At 37.8% G+C, this 21,699-nt stretch overlaps 2 protein-coding genes across 4 annotated transcripts in view; one reads left to right on the top strand and one right to left on the bottom strand.

Annotated features, from left to right (window-relative positions):
• The window catches only part of LOC138173927 (actin-histidine N-methyltransferase), a 137,134-nt gene extending 126,562 nt beyond the window's left edge, over positions 1-10,572 (top strand). For 2 of the 3 annotated variants that reach the window (XM_069103978.1, XM_069103977.1), the window contains 5 exons: positions 395-439; positions 1,371-1,537; positions 2,563-2,648; positions 7,683-7,843; positions 9,172-10,572. In XM_069103978.1, the coding sequence (XP_068960079.1) occupies positions 395-439; positions 1,371-1,537; positions 2,563-2,648; positions 7,683-7,843; positions 9,172-9,621 (909 nt within the window). In that variant the 3' untranslated portion in view covers positions 9,622-10,572. The remainder of the gene's footprint in view (positions 1-394; positions 440-1,370; positions 1,538-2,562; positions 2,649-7,682; positions 7,844-9,171) is intronic. The other variant, XM_069103979.1, reaches the window with a different exon arrangement.
• LOC138173928 (cyclin-K) overlaps positions 1-21,699 on the bottom strand; it is a 269,034-nt gene that overhangs the window by 165,320 nt on the left and 82,015 nt on the right. The window lies entirely within an intron of this gene.

Raw genomic sequence — 21,699 nt, 5'->3', positions numbered from 1 at the left:
CACACACACACACACACACACACCCCTAGCCGTGTGACCTTGGGCAAGTCACTTAACCCCAATTGCCCTCTAAAAAGGAAAAAATTTAAAAAAAAAAAGAAAAGGCTAGGATAGAAGAGGTTCTAAATGAGTAGGGCTGTCACCATGCAGGGTATTGTGATGACGGAAAATGGTTGTGATTCTCTTTAGTCTCCCAAACCTAGGGAAGAAGGGAGAGAGGCAAAGAGAAAAATTCTGTAGTACATTTGGGTCTTTAAATACCTCATGACTGGGTCTCCAGCAACCTGACTGAGTTTAGACTTGGCACTTTTGTCTTTTCTCATCCAATCATGGTGGAAGAATGATATACACCCAAAAGATAGCCCATACATAGATTCTATATCTTGTTCCCTAGTTGTACCTTCTGCCAGAGGACGTGGTCCAGTGTGGGGTCCTGGTGGTAAGAGGCCTGATGTGTGGATAAACATTGATTGTGGTATGAGGTCTGAACCATTTTTTTTCAAGCTAAATGGATAGATAGGGGAGGTAATGCTTCCATAAATAGCAGTAGCTTCCCAGGCAAGTAGGTCTCCAGATAGTCTCTGAGAGTCTTGGATGGAACCCCATGCTCCTAGCTATAGTTGTGGTAAAGGAAAATATACATGTTAGGGCAGGGTCTAAGTGTTAACTGTGGCTGCCACATACCTGGGTGCACAGTGATTATAAAGTTGTTTTCTCAGACAGAGATAGCAGGCACAGGGCAGAGTAGTACCCAAGCACTCAGGGATAATAGAAGACTGGAGTGTTATTATTTTCTCAGAGGAATTGGAGACGCAGGGCAGAGCAGATACTACTTCTGCACAAGGCAGTAGGTTTCTATGTGAAGAGGCCTCTAAATCCAGTCCTCAGTGGGCCAGGACCCAACCTTCCTGGGTTCAGTAATGATGAAGGAAGGAGTAGGTGCTGGGATAGAATTAGTATCAGCATTCTTCCTTGCTGGCCATTTAGTAGCAATGGAAGATTGAGACACTCTACATGGGGTCTTCTTAGTAGTATTGGAGAGCTTAGATGTTATTTTCTCCAGTGAATTTGTTAACATCTGGCAAAGTGGGAGGTTCTTCCATGTCACTGGGGTCTGGGGAAGCAGGTTCCATGCTGCATAGGGCTCCAAACTATGTCCCTGAGAAGAACTGGGACCTCTGCCTTCACTGGTCAAGAGATGTTGGTTCTGTTCTTATTCCCTGGCTCCTAGATTAGAACTTTATAGACATTTTGTCTCATTAATGTAAAGTGGCGCTAAATTTACAAGAAGTAATACTGTACCTCAAGTCTGTACTAAATAGGTATTAAGCTTTTTTATGTGCCTTCATTTTTTTTTTACATCCTTTTAGATTTACATTTTTTATGGCACCCGATCAAATGCAGAGTTTGTGATCCACAGTGGTTTTTTCTTTGACAATAATTCACATGACAGAGTGAAAATAAAGCTCGGAGTGAGCAAAAGTGACAGGCTATATGCAATGAAAGCTGAAGTCTTGGCTCGAGCTGGCATTCCAACGTAAGTAAAAAAGACTGGTCAGCCTTTCCCTCTGTTAACTTGAAATATCTCCAATTGCATAGTGTTTAACTGAGGTGCTAATAAAACTGCTCCTCAGTAGTTTGTCTAAATCCCTCTATGCCTACTACCTAGCAAATCCAAAGCATTTTAGATGCATGGTAATTTACTAATGTTTTTAGATAAACATAATTATTGGGAACATTCACAGTCAGTTCCAGGGAATATAGCACTTAAATCTTCATTAAATTAAATAAGTACTTAAGTAGCACCAATGTCTTTCACCTTGAAAAGGTTAATAATATGGATCAGTTTGTTTCATTTGATTCTTTTCCTCCATTCTCTACCATGCTGAACTGGCCATACTGAATGACTGTTAGTCATTTCAAGAATTTCTAGGGGCAGCTAGGTGGCGCAGTGAATAGAGCACTTTAGTGACCCAGGTCACATGGCTAGTAAGTGTTAACTGTCTGAGGGCAGATTTGAACTCAGATCCTCCTGACTTCAGGGCGGGTGCTCTATTCACTGCACCACCTAGCCACCCCACTAGTTAAAATTTTTCTCCAGTATAGGATAATGAAGAAGATGAGAATTTTGATTTATTGTTCTTTGTGTAGTAGAGGAATCATCCTTAATGGAAATTGATTATATGGCCCTTTTTGCTGTTGAGCTTATCGATATTTGATTAAATATGAAAATACGAATTTTAGTTGTTGATATTAAAATCAGAATTTGAATGATTATATTTGTTCCTATAATCTGGTCTATGCAAATTTAAATCAAAACTATATTAGCACATAACAAAAATTCACAAAGGTTATTGCAAAGGTTCTGTTCTCAATACCGTCATTCACTCCTGCTTGAAAGATTTGAAATTTGTTCTTCTATAATTCAGACTTGTATGACTCATCCACCCTCTTAATTCTCCTAGAGGAAAACCACATGTATCATAAATTAAAGGGGTTTTGCTTTGGAGCAAGTCAATAACTACACTGCTGTGACTGATCTCTGCTTATTCTTTCTGTTAGTTCCAGTGTCTTTGCCTTGCACTTTACTGAGCCTCCCATCTCTGCCCAACTTCTGGCCTTCCTTCGAGTATTCTGTATGACTGAAGGTAAATTATTTCAGAAAAATTTCTTTTGACTTAAAAAGAATTTTTCAGGAAGTGTAAAGAAAATACATTTTCCAATTAAAGTTAGAAATGCTTTAGAATGAAGATAGTTTATGGAGAAAGAGAGGTGGCAACTTTGGAGACAAAAGTACTTTATGCATTAAGACACATTATTCTGAGAAAGGGTCCATAGGTTTCACCAGTCAGGCAAAGGGCTCCAGGATACCCCGAAAGGTTGTGATGAAGACGTTTCATTGACTGAAGTCCTTGTGTTGCAAATATTACTTTGTATTACATACATATTTATCTGATGTATTAGCTCTATAGATGATGCAGCTGAGTATAGCAGGAAGAATCCTGGATTAGGAGTTGTAGGCCTTGGGGTTCAGTTCATTTCAGTTCATTGGCCACTCATTCACCATGTGGCCTGGGAAGAACCACCTGCCTGCACCTGGCCTCAGGAAGACCTGAATTCCAGCCCTGCCTCAGGCACTCACTAACTGTGTGACCTGAGACCCTTAACCTCTCCCAGCCTCAGTTTCTTCAATGTTTTGTATTATACCAATATGAAATTGGAATAATAGCAAGCACAGGGTTGTACAATTTGAATGAGAATAATATATGTAAAAATACTTTGCAAAATTTGAAACTAACATGTTAGCTATTATTATTATTATTACCTGTTACGGGAATAATAACACTTGTATCGCCTAGATAGTAGCCAGGTGACACAATGAATAAAAGTGCTGCCCTTGGAGTTGGAATGACCTGAGTCCAAATGCCATTTCAGATACTTACTAGCTGTGTGACCCTAGGCAAGTTGCAGCTTCTCTATAAAATGGAGATAATAATAGTACCTACCTCCCAGGGTTGTTGTGAAGATTAAATAAGATAAAAAATACGCAGTACTTCACAAACCTTGAAGTGCTAAATGCTAGCTATTTTTATCACTTTTACTTATTTATTTTTTTGTGCATTTATTTATTTATCACTATCTACCTCAGAGAGTATGAAGAAAGTGCTTTGTAAATCTTAAAGGACTTTATAAATGTGAATACTTTGTTTGCAGTAATTATCATTATTTCAGGTGTTTCCCAAATCCACATTCATAGCTTACATGATATCTAGACATATGTGCTTTAAAATCTCATTAGAATCAAATAACCTATATTTAAAAAAAATTGCACATCACTTCAAGTTTAGTAAGTCAAAGAAATTTAATAATCAGGTAGCCATCTTTATTTTCACCAATTAATAACTGGCAACAAATTACGCAATTTTATTTCATAATTCTAAGTTTTGAATCTGAGTTTTTTCTTAGGCATATAATGCTAATAGACAGCTTTACATTTATTTGGAACAAATCTTGTTAAAGTTTTGCTGCAGAAGTTTCTCCAAAACAAGGGTTCTTAACCTTGCATCTGTGAGCTTTTAAAAATATATTTTGATAACTTTATTTTAAAATAATTAGTTACCTTTGTGATCCTATAAATCTTATTTTATGCATTAAGACACATTCATTATTCTAAGAAAGGGTCCATAGGTCTCACCAACCAGGCAAAGGGCTCCAGGATACCCCAAAAGCTTAAAAACTCCTGTTCTAAAATAAAAAGATTTCCTGGATCCATTTTAACAATTTTTTTTTTAGTACTAATTGGGGTCAAGACCCTGTGCTAGGCTTTAGCTTACAGCTATCTTAATTCAAGCCTCATTTTGATACAACCAGAGAATTTAGACAGACCTAGGAAATTTGTCATAGCATATAATAGTGGTCTGGATTTTTTTATCCCCAAATTCCCTGGATAAAAACAAATAATTATGATAATAGAAATGAATATTTATTTTAAAGCTGGTATATGTATTGACAGACAATTGATAAAAACTTGTAAAGTTGTCAGAAGCCTCTCATTTGCCAGAGACTTCTGTATTTTGACCTCAGTACTAAAACTTAGCATAGCATGAAATGAGGAAGATTTTCTCTTGTCTTCAGAGACTGTAATGGAATATCTGTCTTGTTCCCTCCTTGCCTAAAGATGACCATTTCCTTTCATCTGTGAGCAGGCAGAAATCAGTAGTCTATTCAGATAGCTTCAGGTTAAGTGGAATGACTGTATATCATATATTTGAAGTTTGGTTCCATTTTACATTTTACTTAGTATGGAATCATAGTATTTAGAGCTAAGCGGGCCCTTAGACATCAACTGGTCGTAGTACTTCTTTATATAGATGATGAAACTGAGGCTTACAGACAGTGACTGTCCAAGCTTGCAAAAGACAGTAAGCACTAGAGTTGAACCAAGGTCATCTGACTATACATCTATTGTGCTCTCTGTAATTAACCATTATGAACTTTAACGTAACACATTTTTCTCGTCTTCATTTGCTCCCAAGGTAGTTAAAAATAAATTACTTCAAAGTTTTCAAGACTGTCTGCTGATATTTAAATTTTTAGAGTACTGACAAACATGTTTCTGCAGGAAAAAAAAGTGCTGAAGCAGCACGGCACAGTGGATAGATTGCTGACCTTGGAGTCATGGATTCAAATCATGGACATGTTTACTTCATATCTCTGTTTTCTCATGTGCAAAATGAGGATAATGATATCTCTAGGACCCACTTTACAGATTTGTTATGAGGCTCAAATGAAATTGTCTAACACATTTTGCAAATTTTTCAGCCCTATATAAATGTCAGTTATTAATCACAAAGCTATCATTTTATTTATGATTCTCCCATATATCTAGCACTTAACAGGTTTAAAAACTCTTCTCTTGCCATAACCTCATGAAGTAGTTCACACAGATATTATTATCTCCATCATACAGATGAGGTAATTGAGGTTCAGAGAAGTTAAGGGACAGAACTAGAACTCCACCCTAGGTCAGCAACTCTCCAGCTCAGTATTTTTTCTGCATGTACTTCAGATTATTTGTCCAGTACTGATGATAGTCACATAGCAGTTCATTCCACACTGTTCTTGTTCCTTCTGGACACATTTGAAAAATGTCTGGCTGAGGTTAAGGGTTTAGTCTTTGACTTTGGGAAAAAAATGAAGGTGACTGGTCTCTATGGGAATGAAGGCCTGTGTAGGAATTGTAGGAATTCAAAGAATACAGAGTAGAAGTAAATATATTACAATACATTTTTAATATAGTTGACAAATTAAAAGATTTACTAGGTAGAATGAAGTGATCTATTGTTATCCATTTACATATATGACAAAGATTACTTACCCTAGAAAGGCTGTTATTCATTTCAACAATGTTCCTAGTAGATCTTGGTATTACCTTGTTTTTTTCCCCTTTCTTGTTACTGTAATTTAGTGTATACTGGACTGAAATAGGGATTAATAGTTGGTATAAGTTGAGTCGCACTTTTGTTATACCAATAGCTGGCTATTGGCCCTCCATTACTGTATGGTAAAGCTTTTGTGAGGAATTAAAATCAGGGAAGAATGTGAAATCATATGATACAGTTTGGTCTCTACATATTTCTATTACCAGAGAAGTTCATTTTTCATTTTATTAGCTAAACATTACATTGATTTCTGGTTATTTTCCCTGTGAAGTAGAAATTTCCTATAAAACTTTAGATAGTACCTTTTCTTGTTAAAGTAGAATGTATCCATGCCCATTATGTTCAAGGCACTGTGTTAAGTCCCTAGGACTTTGATAGAATATAGGGTAAAAGGTGTAGAAGGGGCCACAAAGATGAATAAAATTTATTCCCATCAAAAAACAGGAATTTTGATAGGGGAGGAAGGGAAGCTAAGATGACATGCACAGGTAACTGTAATAGATTCAGAGTTCTTTTGATAAATTTTGATTCTTTAATTTCATTTCTTATATACTTCAAAAGATAAGTGTACTAAGACAGGTATAAACAAAGTGGTATAAGAGGTCTGTTTATAATGTGAGAAAAATCTAACAAGTTCACTTTCTTACCCTGAACTTCTAATGATGATTGATAAAAATATATACCAATGAAATTTCTCATGGACTGTCAACAGATTATCATTTTCTTACTCCCCCTCACCACAAAAAACAATTATTTAGAACACTTTTCTAGCTCAGTAGAATTTGTCTACATTTCATATGTAGGATGAGGAGATTTAATTGTCACATACACTAGTCTTTGAGAAGATCTTTCTGATACTAATATAAGTTTGTGTCGTTGACAACAAAAGTTCTTCATTTCAAATTCTAAATAAGGACAGCTGTGGGGCATTTTGCTTTGAAAGAGATACTGTCCTCATAATTACAAATGAAGCCTGAGTATATTTTTTGGTATGAATAGGCTAGGCACATTTTGGTCTTTTCGAAATAATATGCCTACAGCAGTTGTGTTGAATTCTTCCTCCTGCGAAATATATTTAGGTGTAATTTAGACATTCATTCATTTACTTGTGATTTGTATTTAAATTTCTTATGAGTTGAGACGTATCAAATTTTCATTGACTTAGGTTTTCATGGGATATTTTCTTGATTGTTTTTGTTTGGGGAATTACTTATTTTGAGGGTAAAGGAGCTGATTTGTGAAGTCAACACATTGGAATTGGTTTCATGCAAATTTAAAATTGAAAGGCTTCTGGGACTTGTTGCAGTTAGCTTTGACTTTGAAGTCATTGAAACTTTAGTACATTTTGCCCTCGGTAATTCGATAAGAGGAGGACATTGTCAAAGTGAGGTATATATATATACACAGTTGTAAAAAATGGCTTCTGAAACAATCTCATTGATCACAGGGTCCTTCATTAGAAGTAAGGAATGTGGGGAGTGTTACATGTGAAGGTATCAGTGACTTCATTTTTAAATAGAAATGAAAATTAAGACTTACACCTTATTTTCCTCACCTAAAACTTTAAACTGTCATTACCACTCTGGAGAGTCTAGAAACATCATGGTCAGATAAGCATGCATAGCGGGAAAGCCAAGAGAAAATGGCATGATTGGAAATGATATTTTTCTAAGGGTATGTTAATTAATACTTCAGCTGTTTTTCTATTAACAGGTTATCCTTTCTTTCTATTTCTTATAGAAGAGCTAAAAGAACATTTGATAGGAGAACATGCTATTGACCGAATCTTCACTTTGGGTAACTCTGAATTTCCTGTTAGTTGGGACAATGAAGTCAAACTCTGGACATTCCTTGAAGCCAGAGCATCCCTTCTTTTAAAAACATATAAAACAACTATTGAGGTAATTCTTATTGGTAATTGTGTGTTGGTTTGCACTTTGCCATGTTACTACTAGATTGTAAGCCCCTTGAGGGCAGGGGACCATATCTCATTTTTCTTTGTATATCCTCCAGTGCCTAACAGTGCACTACAAATAGATACCTAATAAAGGGTGGTGGTGGTTGTTGAAGTTTGATGAAAAATAACTGAAAGTTATTTCTCCCTCCTCACATTTCTTTTTTTTTTCTTTTTGGAGGGAGGAAGGTAGGGCAGTTGGGGTTAAGTGACTTGCCAAAGGTCACATGACTAGTTTTGTGTTAAGTGTCTGAGACTGGATTTGAACTAAGGTCCTTCTGAGTCCAGGGCTGGTGCTCTACTCACTGCACCACCTAGCTGCCTCCTTCTCATATTTCTTGTAATGCTTTGGACTAGAGATGTCAAACATACAGCCCATGGGCTCCATGTGACCTGAACACTCCTGATTATGGCCCAGACCAGATCAAAATGTAATAGAGAAGTATTTAACAAAATAAAATACAACAAAAATAGATGCTATTTATATATGGTTTTCTAAGTCAGTATGCATCCCACAGGGATCCTTATGTGTGGTTTAGTGGTAGCCATTTCTATTTGAATTTCATAACAGGGTTTTAGTCCCCTTCTTTACACTGAATACATTCTGTGGTATCTCATCCACTCTACTAGAGTTAAAGCTCCTTGAGGACTTGGGCTACTTCTTATATCATCATTATACTAATACAAATTACTATAGCTCTGTACCTGAATCATTATCCTGCACTGTCAGTTTTATTTCTGTTTAAAGTTTTGATACAAAAATTGTATTGACATTGTTGACTAAAAGACAAAGGTAGAAATCATTTTTATTAATCCTCATTTTTTGAAACATCCCTCTGAGTAGAAGTTCTTGTTTATGCTTGCATTGTTTGTCTCTGAGCCGCTGACTTAAAGCTTGAGAGGCAATGGCAAGAAAGCTAGACATGGGGTCAGAGATCTGGATTCATTTTTCAGCTCAACCACTCAGCTTAATGAGCATGTGGCCTTCAGCAAGTTTCTTAACCTCTTTGAATTTCACTTTCCTCTCCTGTAAGGTGCTATACTTTGTCACAGGGTTATTGTGACCATCAAGTGCTCTCTACCTATGTAAGGCACTATGGAAATGTAAGTTGCTGTTATACTATGCACCCCATAGCCTTATACCACCACACCTTTTCTGCTGCATAATTGTTTTAAAATCATGTAAGTGCTCTGTTGGATGTGCTGGTGCGCCATTTCATCTAGACTCTTTTTAATGAATTTGATTATTCTTTCCTCCCTTCATCCCCCCTCCAGGAAGATAAATCCTTCTTGGCGACCCATGATCTTACCTTTCATGCAACAATGGCCATCAAACTGCGCTTAGGAGAAAAAGAGATTTTGGAAAAAGCCGTAAAGAGTGCAGCTGCCAACCAAGAGTACTATTGCAAACAAATGGAGGAGGGAACCCCACTTCCCAGATATGAAGAGAGCAATATTGCCTTGTTAGAGAACACCGTGGCAGACTCTAGACTCCCGATTGTCCTCAGAAACCTGGAGGATGAGGCTGAGGTGCAGGAGGACTTAAAGATTGAAGAAGCTATCACTGATAGAGAAGTCACAGAAAATGGATTTGTAAATAGTGAAAACTCTATACCTAACGGGACCAAATCTGAGATTGAAAATCTAAATCAAGAAGAAAATACAAGAGAGACTGAAGATGCCAAAGAATCTTCTCCTGACAGTACCAATGAGGTTAAGCAATAGTCATGAAATAAATCTTGACTTTATTGTGAAATTAAATTTAGCAAAAATTTATGAACAATACATTTACATTGGTGTGTTTCCTTGTTAACATTTTTCTTTCTGCAGAGAGGAAAGTACGTTTTTGCTGCTTTATATAAAATGATTTTTCTTTTTTTTTTTAAGTTATTTTTAAGAAATCTGCCTTTCCTTTTCAAATAAGATTGCCATCTTGCTTTCAGGAAAAACACTGAGAAGAATGGGGTGGAGTACTGGCGGTAGGGGCGCCTTTGGAAGACTTTACAGACCCATTGTAGGATAGATGTATTCTCTTCCTGAGGAAGACTTAAACCCTTCTGTCCGTTGTGCTCGTATTGGTCTGTCTTTCTGACGACCAACATTAAAGGTCTGCTTTGCCTTCTGCCAAAAAATGAACTGAACTGAATGTTCAGTATGAAAAGAGAGCCACAGCACAGTGGGAATCTGTGTACAGAGATCAGAAACTGTGGAGATTGGGCAATTTTTTTTTCTTTTAAAGAGAGAATAGTACAGAGGGAAAATACCTGAGTAGGAAAGAGTAAAATGTGGTGAGGTGGCAAACTTATTTTTAATAGTTTTAAATATTAATGATAATCTGAATTATATATTCTTAGTGATTTATTAAGATTGTTTACTTTTTGTGTTTTGTTTACTATATTGTGTGTCCCTCCTCCTTGAATCAAAGTAGGGTACTATACTATACCATTCACCTGATTTCAAAAGCTGACTTTTTAAAGTGGTACATTTGATTTTACAGTGTTGGTAATGGCAACTTCAAAAACATAGTCCAATGCACAGTTTTACAGAATGTTGTTCAAAGTGAGGATGCACTCCCCCGCCCCCACCCCAGCTTATTCAGGTTTTCACAGACAAGCTAGAGGTTTTCAAAGCTACACTTTTGACTACAAACCATTATTAAAAGGAAAATGTGATTAACATTTTTGTCTCTTCCTTCTTTGGGGGGTGGGAAGAGGTAGTTTGAAGGTTTTATACAAATCAGCCTCATCTAATGTGAATCTTTAAATAATTTATAAGATTTGAGAAAGCTTCCTGAAGTAACGTTCCCATCCTTATATAGCCAAAGTGACAAAATTTCATATTGGGGTGACCTGAGCTACAAATTGTCTGTTTCCTGCACTATTTCCACATAATGTGGTTGTGTATTTTTTTGGTAACCCTATCTAAAAAGTGTCATGGAATAAGTAGAAGAACATTAAAGTATTTGCCCTGTAACTGACCTATGAAGTAGGTAATGCAACTGTTTTTTCCTATTTTATATGTAGAAGAAGTTTCAGAAGGGGAAGGCCCTTGATTAGGTTTTGGAGACTGTAACTACTTCCTTCATAATTTGTTGTTCAGTCATTTTCAGTTGTGTCTGACTTACTGACTCCACTTGGGGTTTTCTTGGCAGAGATACTAGAATGGTTTGCCATTTCCTTCTCCGGCTCATTTTACAGATGAGGAAACTGAGGCAAACAGGATTAAGTGACTTGCCCAGGATCACATAGCTTGTGAGTGTCTGAGGCCAGATCTGAACTCAAAGGTGTCTTTCTAACTTCAGAGCCAGTACTCTATCCATTGTGCCACCTAGCTAACCCTGCTGATAATTAGCTGATTTTTATCAGAAGAGTCAGCCTCCTTTGTGATGAATAAAAATCAGCCCTCTTCCCACAGACCAGTTTCCTTTGATTTCAACACCAGAATACAGTAGAGTCAACCTACTTCCGGGAGGTTGGAAAGAAATTTCTCCCCCTCCTCTCCATCTCAACAGTATTAAACTTGAAAGGGAAGATCCTAGACTTCATCTCCTGTCTGTTCTTCTGTTTCCATTTCCAGTCATAGATCATATGCTAGGATACCTGAGAATGGAGGTTCCCTACCCCAGACGTAGAAGCACATAGGGAATTGAGTCCTAGCAGGCATATGTGTGCCCACACATAGCCTGAGAGTGGACTTTCTACCTTGGGGATTATCTTGCAGGCAAGCTCGAGTTTGAGGTCCTGAGTTTGAGTGTTTGAGCACTGTATAAGCTAGTGCAAGATTTCCTCAAAATGCTTCTCGGAGAAGAAAGGAAAGGGAAGACTAGAGCTTAGCATGGGAGGACAGGAAATCTGGATGAACCTTGACAACCCCACACTGTTGCCATAAGTCATTTGCACCAGCCCTCTGTCTTCTGTGAATGGGTAGTGTTTGTTTAGCAGCCTCTCAAGTGGCTTTATCTTCAAGGGGAAGTCCAACAGGCTATTTGAGTGCTTTATATTTACGTAATTATTTGTGTGTATGTGTGTGTGTGAGAGAGAGAGAGAGAGAAAGAAAGAAAGAGGGGGAAAGAAAGGTACATGTTCCTGGGATTCCTTTTTGTCTTAGGTATTTTCTGTAGCTCATGAAATAAAGGTTATTCCGTGCCTGGCACATGTATTGTACCATGGGCGTTCAAGCAGGAGTTGGAGATGTGCATTTACAATGAAAGCTTAGGTTATGAACTATTGACCTTTGATCAGATTTACCTGGAGTAAAACTCTGGGGTTGTGTCATCTAGCCAAGAAGAAGAAAAGACAAGATGGAGTAGTGGATAGAGTACTAGACTTGGGAGCCCAGTCCTGCTTCAGACAGGAGCTATATACCCTGGACACGACTCAACCTGTCTGAGCCTTGGTTTCCACCTCTGTAAAATGAGTGTTGGGCATAGTGGCCTCTAAGGTCCCTTCCAACTCTGAATCTATGATCCTCTAGACTGTTGGGGTCAAAGTGTCCCAGGCTTGGACCTGGTCTGTGTGAGCACAGAGAACTTGAGGGGAAGGGAGGATGGGAAGGAGGAGGCAGCTCAGGAAACACACAAAGGAACTTGAGTTTTAGAGAGAAGTAACTTGCCCAAAGCCCAGTAAGGGGCAGAGCTTGAATATGCCATCAGTTACAGAAAACAATCTTTCCCCTATATTGTGTAACACCAGAAAGATTCCAAGGATTCTTTAGAATTTAGAATAAAATTCTTTAGAATCCTAGGGAAGGAATAGTTGGCTACATTCTGTAAATATTATGCAAAATCCTCTACTGGAATTTTAGATTTCACCTAATTGATGGCATTGCTTTCTGAAATTTAGGAGATTGGGCAATTGTAAATAGGTAATGGCTAACACAGTTGATGTTGTCAACTCTGGTAGCTAGGATACTTTACTAAAATTATTCAGTTTTTTGTTGTTGTGTTGTTTTGTTTGTTTTTTTAAGCCTGCATGCTTTCCCGAGGGTCATACTACTTTTGCACTTTCTATTTTGGCTCATTAGCATCAGGCAATAGTTAATTTGTGACTAATTTGCCTGTAGGTACATCTTCCTGTAGCTTAAGGTTTCAAATCTATTATTTCAAATTTGGTCAGGCAAAAGGCTGCCTCAATATTGATTGAAAGAATTAGGGATGTTTAGCCTGAAGAAAGGAAACTTTAGGGGAGAGACTTGGGAACTGTCTTCAGGTATTTGAAATGCTATCATGTGGAAGGATTAGACTTATTCTGGTTGGCCCCAGAGAGCAAAATTAGGAGTGACCAGTGGAAGATGACAGGGCACAGATTAAATCTTGACGTAAGGAAAAATCTATTAATAGAAATAACCTAAAGGGCAATAGACTGCTTCAGGGGAGTTAGGTTCTCCTCCAGAGGCTCTCAAGTTAAGTTTGAAAGACCACTTGTCACGGTTTTTGAATATATTATTTACCAGGTTTGTGTTGACTTCTAGCTGAAATTGTAATCCTGTGTTTATATCCACAATTTGGAAAAGATTTTGCTCAGATATCAAATACTGTTATCTAGCAGAGGGTTTTTCAAGTTATAGCGTCTATGGACACAGAGCATTTTAGCCTCCAAAGATGAAAGACCTAGATTCAGTATTCGTGTGACTTGGTGGTTGTTCAGTTATTTTTCAGTTGTGCCAGACTTTCCTTGATCCCATTTTGGGTTTTCTTGGTAAAGACCCTACAGTGGTTTGCCGTTTCCTTCTTCGGCTTATTTTACATTTGAGGAAACTGAGGCAAACACTAACCAGGGTCACATAGCAATTAGTGACTGAGGCTCGATTTTAACTCAGGAAGAGGAGTATTCCTAACTCCAGGCCCAGCACTCTTACCTACTTTGCCACTGAACTGCCCTGAGTGACTTGGGCTGGTGACTTCAATCACCCAATGGTAGCTTAAGTGAAGTAATGCCCTAGGCAACTCCCTAAAACAGGAGATTGCAAAATAATTGCCGACCTGCATGGGTAGAGAAAGTCTCACCAGATATTCCTTATGTTAATCAAGTCAAAAATCTATTGTAAAAACTATAAAGAAAAAAAATCTTCCCATAATTGAAAGCAAACTGTATTCCCTCAATAGGATGAAGTCAATATGTGATGGGAAAAGAACTGGTAGGAAATTTGATTCTAATCGTAGCTGCCACCAGCTGTGTCACCTTAAGCACTGAGCATCTTTGGGCTTCAACTATCCATAAAATAAGGGATCTCATATTCCTTCCTCTGATATTGGAGGGTTTTGTAATTCTATTTCTTTTTTTGCACTAACAAAATGTTTATCTCAGTTTTGCAGGGCATTTTTATTGAGGTCTTAGGAGCAAAAGATCTTGTTTTTTAGTTAATCAAATGTCGTGTATTTGTGCAAATAAGAATAAAGTATCTTGACTTGGAATTGTGTTGTAGAATTGCCCTAAAATGACTCTTTAAAGTTGGTGAAATCATAGCACATATTAGTCATCCTCTCTACCCTATTACATTTCAGTAGATATAGCATCACTTGCACAAACACTTCAAGCTACAGCTTAAGGATTTGAAAATTGAGGGAAAGTGATTAAATTGGCATTGAAGAACCCTCTTTGCCATCTGTCATGAAATAGTCCTTTCTTTCAAATCATTTTAAAGTTTACTTTCCTTAATGCTTTGGATAAGAGGCTGTTTGGGCTAGTCATTGGGAAAATGCCAGATTTGCTTCTGTTTAGTTAGCTATGTGTAGTATTTGTGTAAACAGTTAACATTAGATTTCACCAGATTAGAAAAAGCACCAAAAGTTCTTCATGTTGCCTGGCAATTGATAAGTGATTTCCCCTAAAAGATCATTGAAAGTTGTATTTACTGAAACATTGGGAGTGGGAGGAAAGGAGGTACATTTAAATTTGATAGGTTCCCAGTGTAGAATTACAGGGTTGTATGAAATTAAACCTTTTTAAAAATCAAATTTCTGTAAACCATTGCATGTGACATTTTCTAGATAAGATGTACATGTTAAGTGGGACATGGGGGAGATGTTCGCAGCCCAAATGCTTCACTGATTGATGAGTCACTGGTTACTTTAGTTCTTCAAAGATCTGTGAATTTATCATTGTAGGTATCCCCTCCACCAACACAGATGGCAATCCCTCTATGACTATGTCTTTGAGAGTTGCTATGAACAAAATTTTATCAACTTTTGGCCAACCTGGCTATGAACCTTTCCAAAACTTTGCTATACTTTTTTAAATTATTAAATTAGATTTTAACTTATTTTCATTTCTGCATTCTCTCTCTCTCTCTCTCTCTCTCTCTCTCTCTCTCTCTCTCTTTCTCTCTCTCTCTGTCTCTCTCTGTCTGTCTCTCTCTCTCTCTCTTTCTTCTCCCTCATTGAGAAAATAAGAAAAATAAAACCCATAAGCATGTATAGTCAAAACAAATTCCTGTATTGATCATGTCCAAAATTGCATGTATGTATATATGTATGTGTATATATATGCATGTACATATATGTATACATGTATACATACATAGTCAAGCAAAGCAGGTTTCCTGCATTGACCACCTCCAGAAATGCAGGTGTATATATAGATAGATAGATTCATACACGTAATATTCCTCAATCTGCACTATGAGTTTGTCACTTCTCTACCTGGAGGTAGATAGCATGTTGCGTCATGAGTCCTCTGGAATTGTGGTTGGTCATTGTGTTGATCAGAGTTCCTGAGTCTTTCAAAGTTGTCTTTATTATTGTTATATAAATTATTCTCCTGGTTCTGCTTATTTCACTTTGTATCAGTTCATACAAGTCTTTCCAGGTTTCTCTGAAACCATTCCTTTCATTATTTCTTACAGCATAATAGTATTCTATCACGTTCCTATAACATGTGTTCAGTAATTCCCCAGTTGATAAGCATCCCTCAGTTTCTAATTAACTTAACTGTGCTTTTCTTCTGATGACAGATATATAGTCTGTCACCAGGCTTATAGAGGAGTGATAACTTCAAAAGAAAAGTTTTATGTGATGTATAGTGTTATATTTATCTCAGATTCTTATTGATCTAACAAAATGAATCTGTTAAAGCGTGGTATATAGCCAAACTTATTGGATAATGGATTTTCAGATTTTTACCTTTGTTATTTAATGCAAATTTCAGGTAAGTAAATATTGTTGTCTAATAATTTACCCAGTTAAAGGGCCACATGATTATGTTAATCAGCTGAATAAAAAATGGCTCATAGGAACTTTTGTCTTTTCCTGAAAAAATTACACGTGAGTAAAATTTTGATAAATCATACTTTAAATGCAAAATTAATTGATTATGTAGGAAGAATGGAAATGGGCATTTATTAAATTATGTGTGCCAGACACTGTGCTAAGTGCTTTGCAAATATTGTCTCATTTTATCCTAACAACCCTTGGAGGTAGGTGCTATTTTATAGCTAAGGCAACTGAGACAAACAGAGGTTAAGTGACTTGTTCAGGGCCACACAGCTAGGAAGTATTTGAGGCTGGATTTGAACTCAGGACTTTCTGACTCTAGGCCCAGCTCTCTATCCATTGCACCACCTTGTTGTCATAAAGGAACTGCAGTAAAAAGGAAACTGAATGGTTAATCTGGAAAAGAATTAAAGGCCTGTCTTTAAATATCTGATATCCCCACCCCTTCAATTTATTTGTCAAAATACGTTTTATTGATGCCATTTGTTTTTTTATATCAGTCTTTTCCACTTTTTCCCTACTTTGCCACTATCATCCATGAGTATGCACACAGACACATGCACATAGGCATATTTCTCATGTAACACAAACAGTCAAGCATAACAGTATCTTCAGATATTTGAAGGACTGGCATCTAAAGGAGGTAGACCTTATTTTGTTTAATTGCTGTCAAACTAAAACAGCTAGATAGGACTTAACAAAAAAGGTCTATTTCTGCTCATTATCATGGAAGGACTGTTTTATAAGCTGATCAGCAGTGCAATGCAGTGTCCAGTAGCGTCATTCATTGAAAGTGTTTGAGCAAAGACTAGGGGTTAGCTATTCCTCAAATTTGTCTTACAAGGGATTCCTGCAGTGGGTGAAAGATTGCTTTTTAACCTCTAAGGCCCCTACCAGCTCAGATTCTCTTGCTTCTATGAATACATTTGTGATGAAAATAAAGGTATCCCTCATGTTAGACAAAAGGTACATTCCTTAAAAGATGTATGTAAATAAAATCATTTTAAATCAACTTAAGAAATCTTTTTTCTTTAATATGTTATCTTTTGTTTTCACACCAGCCACATTTGCAAGCCCCTCCCAGGTAACCATTTTTAAAATAGTAAAAAACAAAACAGTTCAGTAAAACTAGCCAATACCTTAAACAGTCTGATACTGTGTTCAGCGTTGCATTGTTTCACACCCACAATGGTACCCCATCTCTGTGCAGGAGAAAGGACGTAGGTTCAACCCTTCATATATCTCTTCTTTGAGGCCAAGTTTGATCATTGCAATTTCACAGCATTTACTTTACTTGTTCTTTCTATTTATGTTGTATTCACTATGTATGTTGTTTGTCTCTTTCTATTAACCTCATTTTGCATCAGTTCATGTAAGTTTTCTCATGCTTCTTTGCATTCATATTTGCTATTTTGTACCATATACTGATGTACCATCAATTTGTTTAACTTTTCTCCAGTTGATGGATACTTGACTTCTACTTCTTTGTTATTATAAGAAATACTGCTGTAAATGTTTTGACACATATGTATGACACATACATATATATTTCATTTTGTCATTAACCCCCTTGTGAAATATAGGCCTAGCAAGTAGAATCTTGATCAAAGGGTATGAGCATTTTGTCATTTTTTTTTTTTTGCATATTTCCAAATAGCTTTCCTGAATGGTTGAACTGATTCATGGGAGGGCTCTCTATTTTCAATTTAAGAAATTCATTTATTAAATGCCTTCTAAGGGCCAGACACTGTCCTAGATACTCAGTATACAAAGACCAAAAAAAATGCAATTGTTTTAAAATTCTGTCCAAGAACACAAAGGAAATTGGGAATTGTAAGATGGTTGAGGTTAGGAGAGACTGCATTGCAGGCTTTAGGAACAGTTTGTGCAAAAGTTCGGAGAAAGATTTCATGTGTGAAGAACAGTATGGAGGGGAGACCATCAAAGATGGCAGAAAAGGAGGAGCAGTAAAACCTAGGTGTCCCACAACTGCTGCAGTGAAGATTGAGGTAGAGCAGGAGACCTAGTAGTTACTGGGAAATCTAAAAACCGGATTTTTATTTTCAGCCCAGGTCAGTATGAGGAGGTAGCCAGGGTCCTGAGGATACTGCAGTAGGGCTAAGGCTCATGTAAAGCCTTGTAGTAGAGGGAGTAGACGGGGGCTCGCTGTTGTATGCCAAGGTAAGAAGTTATGGTTCCACTGTGGAGAAAGGAAGCTCACCTGCAGCTGTGTCCCTCTGACCCCAGAACAGGATCTTAGGTTTAAGTCCATAAATCCAGGCTAGTTCCTACAGCTGAGTAACCAGAGAAGGGAGCTCAGACCAAGAGCAAGCCGAAGGTTCTGTTACTCTGAACTATAGAACATTCCAGCTAGCTGCCGAGCTCAGACTTGCTCTACACCAGACCACTTAAGGAGCACTGAAAACTTGGCAATTTGCTGGCTTAAGTAAGACTCTCCTTAGATACTTGAATATACATTTTGGTACCTAGACAAAGCAGCAATAGGACACCAGAGAGTATGGATCAGGACCATCTATGTCTCCAGTATTTCTAAGCAAAGTGTGCAGAGCCTAGCCCCAACACAAAGTCTCAATTGAGGAATGGAAACACAAGCCAAGAATTGTATCATTAAATCATTATTATGGTGCCAAGGATGCTCAAAGTATAAACCCAGAGGAAGAGAGAGACTCTAAAAACATTCCTCTCCCATCTCTGTTCTTGACTTCCAGGACTCGAAACAATGCCGCTGACTCATCCTGAAACTTCCCATGGTATCTCCCCATCTATAGCCCCTATATACCCCCTTCCCTATTCCCTGTTTTTCAGCTCCCTTTTTGTATGTTGGCTTCCCCCATTAAAACAAACTTTTTATTTATTCCCTCCCACCTCTTTCCTTCCTTTCCCCTCTGCCTCCCTCTTTCCCTTTCTTAACATCTACAAGCAAAGCCTCAAAGAAAAACAGAGCTTGGATATAAGATCAACTAGAATCCCTGGAAGAAATTAAGCAAGATTTTGAAGACTACAAATGAAATGTGAGTTCTGGAGGAGAGACTTAGAGGGAGGATTAAAACTTAGTACTAAAGATACAAAACCTTACCATAATAACATACTGCCTGAAAGTGAGAATAGAACAGAAGTTATTGACTCCATGAAACAATAGGAAGTCTAAAGAAGTAGAAGAAAATATATTAAAATGATCTGGAAAACAGTTCAAAGAGATAATTTAAGATCCATTGGACAAACTGAAAATTATAACAATGACAACAACAAATGAAAACTGCTCAGATCTACTAGAACCAAAAAGTAAAGTGAAAATAAGAATTTACCTGTAATCTCCTGAAAGTCCAAAAGGAAAACTTTGAAGAACATCATAACCCAAATTCACTTTCCAGGTCAAAGAAAACATACTGCTAGCAGTCATTAAAAAAGAAGGAAAAAAAAAGTTCAAATACCAAGGAACCACGGTCAGGATTACACAAAATTTGGCGTCCACTATTGTAACTCAGAATTTTTGCCAAAAGGCAAATTAAATAAACTTACAACCAAGAATAATTTTCTGAGCAAAACTGATCTTACGGGGGGGGGGGGGGGGGGGGAGAAATGAACCTTTAATGGAATAGAGGACTTCTTAGCATTCCTGATGAAAAGAGCAAAGCCAAGCAGAAACATAAGCAAAGGAATCATACATAAACAAAACATGAAAAGGTAAATAAAAGTGTGAAATTAAAAACAAGTATCACATCTAAACCCTAATGCCATTAGAGGTCAGAGGGTTAAGACAGTGCTTGGTAGTGGTTATTTTTTAGTGATTTTAAAGGGGAAAAAAAGGTGGGGAAAATAGGAATATACTAGAGAAGAAATGGGGAGGAGTGATGGGAGGACTTACTGTCTCACATAATTGGGGTGCAAAGAGGTAAAAAGAGGAGGAAGTAGGTATTACTTGAATCTCACTTAAATCTGAACTAGTGAAAGGGTAGGGGAAGAGAATAAGCATTTGGTGCCAACTATGTGCGAAGGACTACTAAGTGCTTGGCAAATATCATATCCGATAATGAGATTATCTCATTTGATAGTTTGACAGATAATCTCACTTGAACTGGTCGAAGAAGGAAAAAGCACTTAGACACACATATGTAGAAAAACATTCAACTGAATAGGGAAAAGGGACAGCATAGTGAAGGTAAATTGTGGGCATTGTTCATAAGCAAAACACCAAACTTTGGAGGGTAAATTATGAAGAGGGATTTAAAAAGAAGAAAGAGTAAGATACATGATTTTGGCAGAGGAATAGAAGCAGATTGCACAGAGCATAGATGACTGGTGCTCTAAGTCAGGGGTGGGGAACTTGTAGCCTTGAGGCCACATGTGGCCCTCTAGGTCCTCAAGTGCAACTAAATAAAAGGGCTGCATTTGAGGACCTAGAGAGCCATATGTGGCCTCAAGGCTGCAGGTGCCCCATCCCTGCACTTCCTTATCTACACTGTTCTTGGTAAAGAAAAGAGGTGGGATAAGCAAAAAAAGGGGGGGGGGATTTTATACAAAAATAGGATGGAGAGGGGGTGGAACCAAGAAGGTGGCATAAAAGCAGGAAAACTCCCTGCACTCCTCCCATAACGACCTCAAATACCTATAAAAAATTACTCTAAACAAACTTTAGAGCTACAGAACTGACAAAGTGACAAAGAGAAGCAAACCTCCTGCTGAAGGCAGCCCAGCAGGTGTACAGGAAGAATCCATTGCAGCATGCTGGGAACAGAGCCCAGCCCCACGTGAGCCCACGGTTTTAGCCTCAGGGTAGCCGGGACCCGGGATCAGACTTCCAGAGAGTGGATCATTAGTACCTGTGGCCGTTTCCAGAATTATCAACCCATAAATGCCAAAGACAAAGTGAGAGTTCGGTGTGGACTTTAGGCAAAGGAGGTCCGGGAGTGCAGTCGGGCCTCTGCCTCTGGAGGGACAAGTGGCGAAGGTGTGTCAGTCACCACTGCATGGCTGCTTCAGAGCTCCTGGCCTGCAGATTGTAGGAGGACCAAGCCACCAGTTTGAGGGGTTAAGACTCTTGCTTTAACCTGCTTGGATCTGGATTGCTGTCTAGGGTGGAGGTCTTAGGGTATGTGACCAAGTGCCAGAGCAGATGGAGGCTTCAGAGAAGGTACCCAAATAATAGATAGCTCTGGCAGCTGCAAAAAAAACCCAGCGATTTGGGACAAAGCTCACCTCTCTGGAAGCAGAGTTCTACTGTGGCAAAAAGCTCAAAAGTCAAGTAATTGAGTGGCAACATGAGCAAGCAAAGGAAACAAAGCAAGCACAGCAGTCAAACCTTAGATTCCTTTTTTGGGGACAAAAAGGATCAAAGCATGGAATAGGAGGAAGACATCACAGTCAGAACTCCTATACCAAAAGCTTCCAAGAAAAATGTGAGCTGGTTACAGGTCATAGGTGAGCTTAAGAAGGGTTTTGAAAACCAAATAAGTGGAGGAAAAAAAAAAAAACAAAGAAGTGGAGGAAAAATTAGGGAGAGAAATGAGAATAATGCAAGAAAATCATGAAAAGAGACTCAACAACCTGACTGGAGAAAATAACACCTTAAAAAA

This window comes from Petaurus breviceps, unplaced genomic scaffold, assembly GCF_028583685.1.
Source record: "Petaurus breviceps papuanus isolate PSGF00001 unplaced genomic scaffold, PetGlider_PUasm1.0 67, whole genome shotgun sequence".
Taxonomy (NCBI): domain Eukaryota; kingdom Metazoa; phylum Chordata; class Mammalia; order Diprotodontia; family Petauridae; genus Petaurus; species Petaurus breviceps.
The sequence above is the reverse complement of the archived record's forward strand: the minus strand, read 5'-3'. Positions and strand labels throughout refer to the sequence as shown.